Consider the following 14,031-nt stretch of genomic DNA (forward strand, 5'->3'; position numbering starts at 1 on the left):
CTTCCCTATTCATCTATGTCTACCCCCCCCCCCCCCATGCATAGCTAGAAACCAGGAACAAAGCTAGAAAGAAAGCCTACGCTTGAATCTGATGTTAAAATTAAAGGCCTGTGCTTAGTCATCTTACCCCTGATCCCGACCCCGGCCCCTGTACTTAGTCATGTGACACGTGTAAACATCGCCGCGTTGCAGGCCAGAAAAAAAAAAGGTGAAGCTGGATATTTTGGAGCCCAAAATCAAGTTGAAGGCGGACGAGATAAAGACCCGAGAGCCCAAGGGTGTCAAGCTCATAGTAATTATCTTATTTTCCCTTAATACACGACACGTCACGGCCACCGCATATTAGGTCGATGCTTCCCACGAGTCTTGCCTTCTTCCTCTTACCATAACTCTCGATGACAGCAACGGGTCGCGTACTCTAAGTCTGCGAGCATGGAGGTCATCTCTCCAGGGGCGGCGAATGGCGTCCCATCACCGACGGTCTCGATGACTGTCGACCCTGAAGTCGTGCTTCACTATCTAGCTGAAGTCATCCAGGGGACGCTTGGAGCTTTAAGGAGAGACCTTGAGAGCAGTGGAAGTTTACTTTCACAAGCAAAGTACTCCGAGACACTCCAGCGTTGCGGACGCTTTGCCTCTGAGTCGCAGATAGCCCTGTATGCGCATAAAGATACCGTTGTGCCAGAGCAAACCAATGGATCAGACGATGACAGTAGGTGTCACAGACGTCCGAGGAAGGATTTAGATGTCGGTTCGGCTGGCTAACAGTACTGCAGCGGAGCATAGTAACTATGTCTACACACTCAGCTCAGAGCTATCCATATCCCCTACCACCACGGCGGCTATGGCAGTCTTCAAGCCAGGACAACCCATCGACCCCGCTGTTCCTCTCTATTCACAGATACAGGTCCTCACACTGCCTGGATTTGCTTCATTAAATAATTCAACCACCCCACAGGGCCCGCCGATTTCGCCGTATGAGATCATATACTCCTTTGTCCATCATGGTCTATCACCGTACTACGAAGCGTGCACGCGTGGGCATGATGGTGCTCAAGGATCCAAGGGGAGGAATGACACCGACCCTAAGACCGGAGAAGTTCGTGCGAAGCAGAAGTTTGCAGAGCTTGAACTTGCTCTATCACATTTGCAGCAGAACATCGAGATACCTGCGCTTAGCCTTCCGTTGCATGAAATTGTGCAGGCAGCTTTGGATGAAGCTCAAAGCCGGGGTATCGAACCGTCGGTCGAGCTGGTGCCCGCAGCAGTCTTGGACAACCATGCAGTTATAAACAGTATACAGAATAATGTGAATGGATGGATAAAGTCGATTCAAGCGATTACGAAAATGTCTCGAGACCCTGATAATGGATCCGCGGTTCAAGAGATCAATTTCTGGCTATCCATGGAGACTGCACTCGAAGGCATTGAGACTGCGTTACGAGATGCTGGAGTGCAACTTACTATGGACGTTCTTCGACATGCAAAGCGCTTTTCCACCACTCTCAGCTTCTCTGCCGATACTGGATTGAAGGAAGCGATGGAAACAGTGCAGAAGTATAACCAACTACTCCGTGATTTCCCTCTCGATGAACTGGAGTCTGCAACCTCCCTTCAGAAGGTCCAAGAAGCCCTGAATCTGATATTCTCGCATTTGAACAAGAAACTGCGTATTTGCCCATACCCAATAAAACGTGCCCTATCTCTCGTTGCAGCAATTTCTGGAGACCTGGACTTGACTATTCATAAGCTGATACCGGGACGGAGTATCATGCATTACGACTACACCGAGTTCCACTCACTTATGCGTGCTGCCCAGATCGTCTGGCGAACCTGGGACGAGAATATCAAAGAATTTACCAACGTCGCGCGAGATGCTATGAGGAGACGCAACGAGAAATTCATCCCGATCAAGGTTAAACCAAAACACGCGGAAACCCAGGACCGACTTAAATTCATTAACACCTTCCGCACGAACCATGAGCAGCTTCAGCGAACTATCATCAATGTTCTCGGCACGAAATCTAACCAGGGGGGCGCATCCCTGTCTGCCGGAGCGGATAACTCGACTGCCTTAGAAGAATTTGGTGATGTTGATGCTGTAGAGCAAGTTACCCAGGCATATAATGCTCTAAAGGATGTGGATGTTCTTGACGTCAGTCCTGAAGGAACACAGGCATGGATCCAAGCTGAGTCTGCCTACAACGAGCGTACTTCTCGTGTTGAAAATCTGATGATTGCTCGGCTCCGTGATAAGCTTGCCACAGCACAGAATGCCAATGAGAAATTCCGAGTCTTTTCAAAGTTCAATGCGTTGCTGGTTCGACCAAAGATTAGGAGTGCTATTGGCGAGTACCAGACCAAGCTTATTGATAATGTAAAGCAAGATATTGCGGCTTTGCATGAACGGTTTAAGCAGCAGTATGGACACTCAGAAGCCCATGCAATGGCACAACTCCGAGATCTACCCCCTGTCTCGGGTGCTATTATCTGGGCTCAACAAATAGAACGTCAATTAGATGGTTATATGCGAAAAGTCGAAGATGTTCTTGGTGAAGACTGGGATCTTCATGCGGATGGCCAAAAGCTACAGGCCGAGAGCAATATGTTCCGCAAGAAATTAGATACTCGACCTGTATTCCAAGCTTGGGTACAGGATGTCAAACGACGGAATATTGCCATCTCTGGCCGCTTGTTCGTTATTACTCGAAATCGCGCTGCTGGAAACTCTCTTGAATTAGCCGTCAACTTTGATGCCCAAATCATTGCTCTTTTTAAGGAAGTGCGGAATCTAGTTTGGCTGAACTTCCAAATCCCACACGCTATTACTAGCGTTTCGAAGGAAGCGAAACGCGTCTATCCGTTTGCGATTAGCTTGATGGAGAGTGTTCGCACTCTACATCAAACCATCAGGGCGATTGCATCCATGTCACAGTCTGCCATCTTACTCAATGGGTATCAGAACGATGTCCAAGCGCTAATAGTAAAGGGCCTCCCTTTGCGATGGGAGTCTTTCATACATTCTTATGAGATCCATGTCAAACAAGGTCTTGCGAATGGATCTGCAGATCCTTCTGTCAGTTCCGGCCGTGGTGAGAGCAAGCATGTTCAATTTGTCCGTGAATTTGCAATTTCCACATCTGTATTGCAATCGAAGACGGCGACTCTGGCCACCATGGATGATAACATTCAGAAGGCAATTCTTGCTTTGAAAACCTGCCCTTACGACGTGACTGTATTCCGTAACCGCATTGATCAGATTCAGATTGCGATCGATAAACTCAACCTCGAGAACTATGCTAATCTTGGGTACTGGGTTGCAAACCTCAATACCAAAATCGAAACCATTCTTCAAGATCGACTTCGGGGTGCTATTAGACGCTGGATTGCATCCTTTCAACATGCCGGAGATGAACAATCTGGAACGGGCCACACTATTGAGGCGAGCGGCAACAAAGAGGAACAAGACACATCATATATTCAGTTCCCAAAGTCTCTCCACGAAATTTCCATGAAAAACCAGGTCATGCATCTCGATCCACCGCTGGAGTACGCTAGAGCTTCGTGGTTTGCTCATTTTGATGAATGGGTCGGCGTCCTTTGTAACTTGGAGAAGATTAAGTCTTCGAGATATAAAATGTCAATCCATGCAGATAATGGTTCTTATTCTGAAACCCACTTCTCCGACATCCCTCAATACTGCTCTGAAGAATTGAGCGAAGTGTACTCGCTTATAGAAGCTCGATTGGAGGAAATCTCGGAGTATGTGGACAAATGGCTTCAGTTCCAATCGCTATGGGACCTGCAATCATCCCATGTTTACGATATACTCGGAGAGGACCTATCTCAATGGCTTCAGTTACTGCATGAAATTCGCAAAAGCCGTGGTACATTTGACACATCCGAGGTTCGCCGCTCATTTGGAAATGTTCGCATCGATTATGAGCAAGTTCAGACCAAAGTCAACGCAAAGTACGACCAATGGCAACGGGAGATTCTGCTTAAGTTTGCAGGAAAACTAGGAGCCCGTATGCGAGATGTTCATGCTGAACTTGAAGCGGCACGACGGGACCTGGAAGGACAGTCACTCGAGGCCTCATCCACCGCCCAAGCTGTTTCATTTATTACAATTGTTCAGCAATGCAAGAGAAAAGCAAAACTGTGGGAGCCTGAGATTGACTTGTTCTTGCAAGGTCAAGCAACACTTATCCGACAAAGATATCAGGCACCTAGCGACTGGCTTCCTGCTGATCGAGTTTCTGGAGAGTGGGATGCTCTCAATGAGATCTTGGAGCGCAGAAGTAAAACTGTGCAAGATCAGACAGATGCTCTTAGAGCCAAAATATCTGCGGAAGACAGAGTCATTAACGAGAAGATTGCAGAAGCCGTCAACCAGTGGAATGAAGAAAAGCCTGTTTCAGGATCAACTCCTCCTGAAGAGGCTTCTGCCACACTTAGCTATTTCCAATCACGTCTCGAGAAGCTACAGTCTGAATCTGAAATGGTGTCAAAGGCAAAGGAAGCTCTCGATCTTCCTAGCAGCCCTGAAACCACACTCGCTGCTATTCTTGAGGAAGTACAAGATTTTATGGCTGTATGGGCTGCCTTGTCTACAATCTGGAAGAGCTTGAATGAATTGCGCGATACGCTCTGGAATAGCATCCAACCACGAAAACTTCGCCAGTCCCTGGATGGATTGATCAAAATGACGAAGGAAATGCCAAGTCGAATGCGCCAGTATGCTGCTTTTGAGCATATACAAAATGTTCTTCGTGGCTTCTTAAAAGTCAACCCCTTGCTTGCAGACATGAAATCCGAGGCTGTCAGGGAGCGTCATTGGCAAAAGATCTTCAAGGCTCTTAAGCCAGGCAAGCGATTCTCACAGATATCAATGACCCTAGGAGACGTCTGGGATCTTCAACTTGGACCCAGTGAATCTGTTATTCGTGACATTATTACACAAGCTCAGGGAGAGATGGCATTGGAGGAATTTTTGCGAAGCGTTCGCGAAACCTGGCAAAGCTATACTTTGGACCTGGTGAACTACCAAAACAAGTGTCGCTTGATTCGTGGGTTTGATGATCTTTTTGCGAAGTGTAGTGAAAATCTGAACTCTCTCCAGGCAATGAGACATTCTCCATATTACAAGGAATTCGAAGAAGAGGCCACGACTTGGGAGGACAAACTCACCAGGGTACATGTCCTATTTGATGTTTGGATCGATGTCCAAAGACAATGGGTTTATCTAGAAGGAGTATTTACTGGGAATGCTGATATCAAGCATCTCCTTCCCCTTGAGTCTGGAAGGTTCCAAAATATCAACTCTGAATTCTTTGCAGTCATGAAAAAGGTCTACAAATCCCCTCTGGTACTCGATGTCCTCGCCATTACTGGTGTCCAGAAGTCGCTTGAAAGACTCGCAGAGCTCCTCCACAAGATTCAAAAGGCACTGGGTGAATACCTTGAAAAGGAACGTGTGTCGTTCCCGCGCTTCTATTTTGTTGGAGATGAAGATCTCCTTGAGATAATTGGTAATAGCAATGATACCCTCCGAGTTGCAAAACATTTCAAGAAGATGTTCGCGGGACTCTCGGGTCTTCTCATTGACGATGATGGTAACATCATTGGCGTTAGCTCTAAGGAAGGGGAAGAAGTTATACTAAAGCGTGAAGTGTCACTAGTGAAGACGCCTCGTATCAACGATTGGCTTACTGCACTAGACAACAACGTCAAATTGACGCTGGCGGAACTGTTGACAGAGGCAATTGAGCAATTTGAGCCCATCTACAGCGCTTCAGAAGTTGACTCCACCGCTTTCCAGGACTATATCGCAAATTACCCAGCTCAGATTGTGGTCCTGGGCAGTCAGGTTGTGTGGACCAATGCTGTTCAAAAAGCCCTCGAAGCCGGCGGCGGTGGATTATCAGCATTGTATGACGCAGAAGTGAGGGTCCTCGATATACTTGCTCTCACTGTCCTTGGCGACCTAGACCCGATTACGCGCAAGAAGTGTGAACATCTAATTACGGAATTCGTTCATCAAAGAGATGCCATAGCAAAACTCATGAGTGTCAACGCCTCCTCGCCAACCCACTACCTGTGGCTCCTGCAAATGCGCTATGTCTACCAGCCAACTGGAGATTTCTTACAGCGACTCTATATCCATATGGCGAATGCAAAACTAAGCTATGGCTTTGAGTACCTAGGTGTTCCGGAACGCCTTGTCCGCACACCACTTACAGACCGGTGTTTCCTGACCCTTACACAAGCATTGTGCCAAAGATTAGGTGGGTCTCCGTATGGTCCAGCAGGAACTGGTAAGACGGAATCCGTGAAAGCACTTGGTTTGCAGCTTGGTCGGTTTACTCTTGTGTTCTGTTGCGACGACACCTTCGATTTCCAGGCAATGGGCAGAATCTTCCTTGGTATCTGCCAGGTGGGCGCCTGGGGCTGTTTCGATGAGTTTAATCGTCTTGAAGAACGAATACTATCCGCAGTCTCACAACAAATTCAAAATATCCAGATCGGCTTGAAGAATAGTGAAGACGAAACGAAGGCTCAGATTGATCTTGTTGGGCGGCAATTACGAGTCAACATGAACACCGGAATTTTCATTACTATGAACCCTGGATATGCTGGGCGTTCAAACTTGCCAGATAACTTGAAGAAACTCTTCCGAAGTGTTGCCATGTCAAAGCCTGATAAAGAGCTCATAGCCGAAGTCATGCTCTTTTCACAAGGCTTTAAACAAGCAAAACCCCTTTCCAGACAAACCGTACCCTTCTTCGATCACTGCGCCAGCCGCCTTTCAAAGCAAGCCCATTATGATTTCGGCCTCCGTGCTTTGAAGAGCGTTCTAGTCAGCTCGGGTGGCCTGAAGCGACTAAGACTCGCAAATTCAGATGGAGATATTGGGCCTGATGAATACATTGAACCACAAATTATTGTTCAAAGTATCCGGGAGACAATTGCGCCAAAACTCATTCGGGAAGACGTTGAAACTCTGTTAGAGATTCAGGCTAGTGATTTCCCCGGAGTTGAATATGTGCCAGCAAACTTTGAGAATCTCACACAAGCTATTAAGGATATTGCTGCTGAAAACCATTACGTTGCCTCAGATATTTGGATCGCCAAAATCCTGCAGTTATACCAGATTCAGGGCATCCATCATGGTGTGATGATGGTAGGAAGCTCCGGAGCTGGTAAGAGTGCGGCATGGAAAGTTCTCCTACAAGCTCTTCAACGAGTTGAAGGAGTAGAAGGTGTTTCCCATATCATCGACTCTAAAGTTATGTCTAAAGAAGCATTATATGGAAACCTCGACAATACCACTCGTGAATGGACAGACGGTCTTTTCACCGGGATTCTCCGAAAAGTTGTGGATAATCTTCGCGGTGAAGATTCAAAACGCCACTGGATTGTGTTCGACGGTGATGTAGACCCCGAATGGGTTGAAAATCTCAACAGTGTTCTGGACGATAATAAGCTCCTTACTCTACCCAATGGCGAGCGACTAAATCTTCCTCCAAATGTTAGAGTCATGTTCGAGGTCGAGAATCTCAAGTATGCCACTCTCGCTACTGTAAGTCGCTGTGGCATGGTATGGTTCAATGATGACACTGTGACCTCAACTATGATGATCACAAACTACGTTGAGTCGCTCAAGGAGAAAATATTTGAAGACTTGGATGATGACAGTGTACCTGCTGGACAGTCTTCTGCAAAAACTATGGCAACTCAAGGCGCCATTGCAACATTCCTTGGAGAGCTCCTATCAAGGGACGATGTTATACTCAATGCTCTGCAAGAGGCTAGGAAATATACACATATCATGGAATACAGTGATATTCGGGCCCTCGGCACTTTGTTCAGCTTGCTAAACAAAGCTTGTCGTAATATCCTAGAGTATAACATCCAACATGTCGACTTCCCCTTAGAACCTGAGCAAACAGAGTCTTACATGTCGAAAAAACTTCTTCTAGCCCTTGTGTGGTCATTGACTGGTGATTGTCCTCTTGGTGAGCGGAAACAATTTGGTGAATATGTGGTTGCTTTCTCATCCACCGATACCCCTCTGCTAGGTGATTCTGCATCATTGATTGATTATGATGTTTCACTACCCAAGGCTGAATGGATCCCATGGCAGTCTCAGGTACCTTCCATTGAGATCAATACTCACTCAGTCACACAAACAGATGTCATCATCCCAACCCTGGATACAGTTCGTCACGAAGACGTTCTCTATTCTTGGCTTGCTGAGCATAAGCCACTACTTCTTTGCGGTCCACCGGGTTCTGGAAAGACAATGACTTTGTTCTCCGCCTTGAGAAAACTACCAAATATGGAGGTTGTTGGCCTCAACTTTTCCAGTGCTACAACCCCCGACTTGCTTATTAAAACGTTCGAACAATACTGTGAATATAAGAAGACATTAAATGGCGTGGTGATGTCTCCTAGCCAAATTGGTCGCTGGCTTGTCATCTTCTGTGATGAAATAAACCTTCCAGCTCGTGACCAATATGGAACTCAGCGTGCAATCTCATTCTTGAGGCAGCTAGTAGAACAGAATGGTTTTTGGAGAACGTCGGACAAGACATGGATTACTCTCGATAGAATCCAGTTTGTCGGTGCTTGTAACCCTCCAACCGATGCAGGCCGAACGCCTTTGGGCGAGCGGTTCCTCCGCCACGCACCATTGGTTATGGTCGACTATCCCGGCGAAATATCCTTGTTGCAGATTTACGGTACATTCAACTCTGCAGTTCTCAAAATCATACCAATGCTCCGTGGATACTCTGAGGCCCTTACAAAAGCTATGGTGCAGTTCTACTTAGAATCCCAAGCTAGATTCACCACCAAGATTCAACCACATTATGTTTATTCCCCGCGAGAATTGACTAGATGGGTCCGTGGTGTATATGAAGCAATAAAGCCGCTTGAAAACCTTTCCATCGAGGGTCTGGTCCGAATTTGGGCACATGAAGCCCTGCGACTATTCCAGGATCGACTCGTGGACGAAAGTGAGCAACAGTGGACTGCTGAGTCGGTCAAACGGATTGCTCTGGAGCATTTCCCCAATATTGATGAAAATGCCGCTCTGAGTTCACCAATTCTATTCTCAAATTGGTTATCTAAAAACTATGTTCCTGTCGAGCAAGAACAACTACGAGATTTTGTCAAGGCGCGATTACGCACGTTCTGCGAGGAAGAGGTCGACGTTCCTCTCGTACTTTTCAATGACGTCTTGGAGCACGCTCTGCGTATCGACAGAGTATTCCGTCAGCCCCAGGGACATCTTATTTTGATCGGAGTAAGTGGCAGTGGCAAAACTACATTGTCTCGGTTTGTTGCCTGGATGAATGGCCTCAAAGTCTTTCAGATCAAAGTGCACGGGAAATATTCCGGTGAGGACTTCGACGAGGATCTCAGGAGTGTCCTTCGTAGGGCAGGATGCAAAGGCGAGAAGATTTGTTTCATCATGGACGAAGCAAATGTGTTGGACTCCGGGTTTTTGGAGCGGATGAACACTCTTCTTGCAAACGCTGAAGTCCCTGGTCTGTTTGAAGGTGACGAATTTGCTTCTCTGATGACGGCTTGTAAAGAGGGCGCCCAACGACAAGGCCTACTCCTTGATTCTCAGGAGGAGCTTTATAAATGGTTCACCCAACAAATCGTCAATAACCTTCATGTCGTCTTTACTATGAACCCCCCTGAAGACGGTCTATCATCCAAAGCGGCAACTAGTCCCGCTCTCTTCAACAGATGCGTGCTCAACTGGATGGGAGATTGGTCCGATCAAGCTTTATACCAAGTTGGATACGAACTCACGCAGTCTGTCGATCTTGACAAGCCGAACTTCATTGCTCCAGATAGCATACCGGTTGCATACCGTGGTCTTTCCCTCCCTGCATCTCACCGCGACACTGTGGTCAATGCGATGGTTTATGTTCACTATTCGTTACATAGGTTCAACCAACGACTCCAAAAACAGCAGGACAAGTCAACATATCTTACCCCTCGTCACTATCTTGATTTCGTGGCGCACTACGTTAAGCTCTTTAACGAAAAACGTGAGGATCTCGAAGAGCAACAGAGACATCTCAATGTGGGTCTTGAAAAACTTCGGGACACCGTTGACAAAGTGCGGGATCTAAGGGCTAGCTTGGCTCAAAAGAAGAATCAGCTTGAAAAGAAAGATGCTGAGGCCAACGAAAAGCTTCAACGAATGGTTGCTGACCAACGGGAAGCCGAACAGCGTAAATCGGCATCACTCGAAATCCAGACAGCATTGGAGAAGCAAGAGAAGGAGGTTGCTACTCGGAAAGAAATTGTGCTTAATGACCTTGCTAATGCCGAACCAGCAGTTCTTGAGGCACAGAAGAGCGTCAGCAACATTAAAAAGCAACACCTGACTGAAGTGAGGTCAATGAGCAACCCTCCATCCGGTGTTAGGTTGGCGCTTGAATCAGTGTGTGCACTCCTAGGTCATAAAGTAGAGAGCTGGAAAACGATACAAGGCATCGTTCGCAAGGACGATTTCATTGCAAGCATCGTCAACTATGACAATGAAAGGCAAATGACCCGTCAGCTGAGGGCAAAGATGTTGAACGAGTTCCTTTCCAAAGAAGAATTTTCGTTCGAGCGCGTCAACCATGCCAGCAAGGCTTGTGGACCTCTAGTACAATGGGTACAAGCTCAAGTTCATTACTCTTCGATTTTGGACCGTGTCGGGCCACTTAGAGAAGAAGTTGGCCAATTGGAGGAACAGGCATTGCAGACTAAGGCGGAAGCTCAGGCAATTGAAAACACAATAAATGACCTTGAGAACAGCATTGCAACCTACAAGGTCGAATACGCCGCCCTCATTAGTGAGACACAAGCCATCAAGAGCGAGATGTCCCGAGTTGAGTTCAAGGTTGACAGAAGTGTCCGTCTGCTTGACAGTTTATCTTCCGAACGATCTAGGTGGGAAGAGGGAAGCAAGACGTTCGAGACGCAAATATCAACCCTTGTCGGCGATGTTCTCATTGCGGCAGCATTCCTTGCCTATGGTGGTCTTTACGATCAACAGTTCAGAAAGGCAATGATTGACGACTGGATGCATCATTTATCTCAGTCGAACATCGACTTGAAGCCACACAACCCCGTAACAGAGTACTTGTCAAATGCGGACGAGAGACTCTCGTGGCAGGGCAATTCACTCCCTGTTGACGATTTGTGCACAGAGAATGCTATTATCCTGAACCGATTCAACAGATACCCTCTTATCATTGACCCCTCTGGCCGTGTCACGGAGTTCCTAGAGAAGGAGAACAGAGATCGAAAACTTACCGTAACCAGCTTCTTGGATGACTCCTTTGTCAAACAGCTCGAGAGTGCTCTTCGATTTGGCAACCCCATACTTATTCAAGATGCTGAGCACTTAGACCCAATTCTCAACCATGTTCTCAATAAGGAGTACCAGAAAACTGGTGGTCGTGTGCTCATCCAACTAGGCAAGCAAGAAATCGATTTCTCGCCATCTTTCAAATTATTCCTCTCCACTCGTGATCCCTCGGCCTCATTCCCACCGGACATCTGCAGTCGAACGACGTTTGTAAACTTTACAGTTACTCAAAGCAGCTTGCAAACACAATCTCTTAATGAAGTGTTGAAATCTGAACGTCCAGATGTTGACGAACGTCGCACGAACCTCATCAAGGTACAGGGCGAGTTCAAGATCCATCTTCGCCAACTAGAAAAGAAACTGCTCCAGGCGCTAAACGAATCTCGTGGAAACATTCTTGATGATGACAATGTCATTGAAACACTTGAAACACTTAAGAAAGAAGCCTGGGAAATTTCCAACAAGATGGTTGAGACTGAGGGAGTGATGGCAGAAGTTGACAATATCACACTACAATACAACATCATCGCAAGGTCGTGTAGTGCCGTTTTTGCAGTCCTTGAACAGCTTCACCACCTTAATCACTTCTACCAATTTTCTCTTCAGTACTTTGTGGATATTTTCAATGACGTCCTTCACAATAACAAGAGGCTGGCGCAAGAGCGCGATTATACTGCGCGAGTCAACATAATACTTCGTGACCTCTTTATTGCAGCCTTCCAACGGACGTCACTTGGATTGCTCCAAAAGGACCGCGTGACTTTGGCCGTTCTTCTTGCCCAGGCCTCTCCATATCCAATGGACAAGGGATTGATAGATATGATATTAGATACCACTGTCGAGGGCTGCGATGTGTCTACAGATGGCAACCTCAGAGAATCTGCAATGTCAGCACTCGCCCAGATGTCGGTATTTAAGTCAAGTTTGCCAAATATCTCGGCTGAGCAATGGGAGTTGTTCCTTTCAGAGGAATTTGCAGAGAACTTCGTTCCCAACGTTTGGGACGAGGGAACAAGCCAGCTTGACCAACAATTACGATCCTTGCTACTTGTTAAACTTCTACGGCTTGATCGATTTGTGCCGGCTGCTGAGCGATTTGTTGTGACTGTATTCGGTAAAGGCTTGCTTGATGACAACGGTGATCTGAAGGAAGTTGTCGAACAAGTCACTTCAACCACCCCGATTGCCCTTAGTTCAAGCCCCGGCTTCGATGCAAGTTATAAAGTCGACGGCCTTGTTGAAAGAACACACAGGAGCTGTGCCAACATTGCCATGGGTTCGAACGAAGGACTTGAAAGTGCGGACAAAGCTATTAGCAACGCAGCAGCAACAGGAAGCTGGGTTCTTGTCAAGAACGTCCATCTGGCCCCTTCATGGCTTCAGAGTCTCGAAAAGCGTCTAGAATCGCTTAAGCCACATAAGGACTTCAGACTCTTCCTGTCTATGGAGTCAAGTCCAAAGATTCCTGTTAACTTGATTCGAGCATCAAGAGTGTTGATGTATGAACAGCCAGCTGGTGTTCGTGCGAATGTGAAGGATTCCCTGTCATCTCTGAGCCTGAGGGCAGCCAGTCCACCTGTCGAGAAAACACGACTGTACCTCCTGCTCTCGTTCCTTCACGCAGTTATTCAAGAACGACTGCGGTACGCACCAAGTCTAGGATGGAAGGGCTTCTGGGAGTTCAATGATAGCGATGTAAGTACTTCCAAAACTCTACAGCAGAGGAGAAAAGAAACTGACGTCAATCTATAGTACGAATGCTCTGCATTTATCATTGATACCTGGGTTGCGTCAATCGCCCAGGGCCGTTCAAATGTCGCCCCACAGAAGATTCCTTGGGACCTGATCCGGACGTTGATCACAGAAACATATGGCGGAAAGATCGACGATGCTGGGGACTTTGCACTCCTTGCCAAGCTCGTCGATACTTTCCTGACTCCTGCAGCGTTCGAGGACGACCATAAACTTGTTCCTGACGTGGAAAACGACGAGGCTCTTATCCTACCAACATCAACGGGTATCCAGGATTTCCTTGCATGGGTGAATCGACTACCCGAGCGAGAGCCACCTACATACCTTGGCCTGCCTGCCAACGCTGAAAAACTCCTTCTAGTCGGCCACGGAAAGAGGATGATCTCGAATCTGTCAAAGATCACCACCCTTCTCGACGAAGGCGAACAACTAATGGTCGAAACAGCTGCCATCTAGAAAGACATCATCTACATTCCTTCCTCTCTCCACATCTGATACCGCCTTCAAAACTTCTTTTACAACTATGCAGATTTGATCCTTTCCCCCTATTTTCCTATGTTATCCTATTTTTTGTAATGCTCTTCGACTAGCCGTCATCACTTCTCATGGCTTTGCTTCGAACCTTTGCTATTTACTTGTTTATTTTCCTATCGGTGGTCCGGCCTGGGGAGAATATCTGTCATGGGAGCTACTTTGATTCTATTATCTCTTCTTCCTGCCAATTGCTCGGTACATATATCATTCTTTTAATCTTTTACTCCTCTTTTTTCACCCCATGTATTACAAGAAACCGCGCGCACACAGCCTTTTAGATAATACCAAATTGTCTCCCGCTACCTTTTGCTTTAAGTCGCCTTTAATTGAAGTGAGTTCGTTCCATCTTGATAGCTGTG

At 46.9% G+C, this 14,031-nt stretch overlaps 1 protein-coding gene across 1 annotated transcript; it reads left to right on the top strand.

Moving 5' to 3' along the window:
- Positions 1 to 432: 432 nt before the first annotated feature.
- On the top strand, positions 433 to 13,594 carry ARB_04360 (uncharacterized protein; the record flags this gene model as incomplete). Its single annotated transcript, XM_003017433.1, has 3 exons — positions 433 to 712; positions 777 to 13,081; positions 13,139 to 13,594. The coding sequence occupies 3 exons, from the start codon at positions 433 to 435 to the stop codon at positions 13,592 to 13,594; spliced, it is 13,041 nt and encodes a 4,346-aa protein (XP_003017479.1).
- Positions 13,595 to 14,031: the final 437 nt, after the last annotated feature.

This window comes from Trichophyton benhamiae (assembly GCF_000151125.1).
Source record: "Trichophyton benhamiae CBS 112371 chromosome Unknown contig01293.0, whole genome shotgun sequence".
In the NCBI taxonomy this organism is placed as follows: domain Eukaryota; kingdom Fungi; phylum Ascomycota; class Eurotiomycetes; order Onygenales; family Arthrodermataceae; genus Trichophyton; species Trichophyton benhamiae.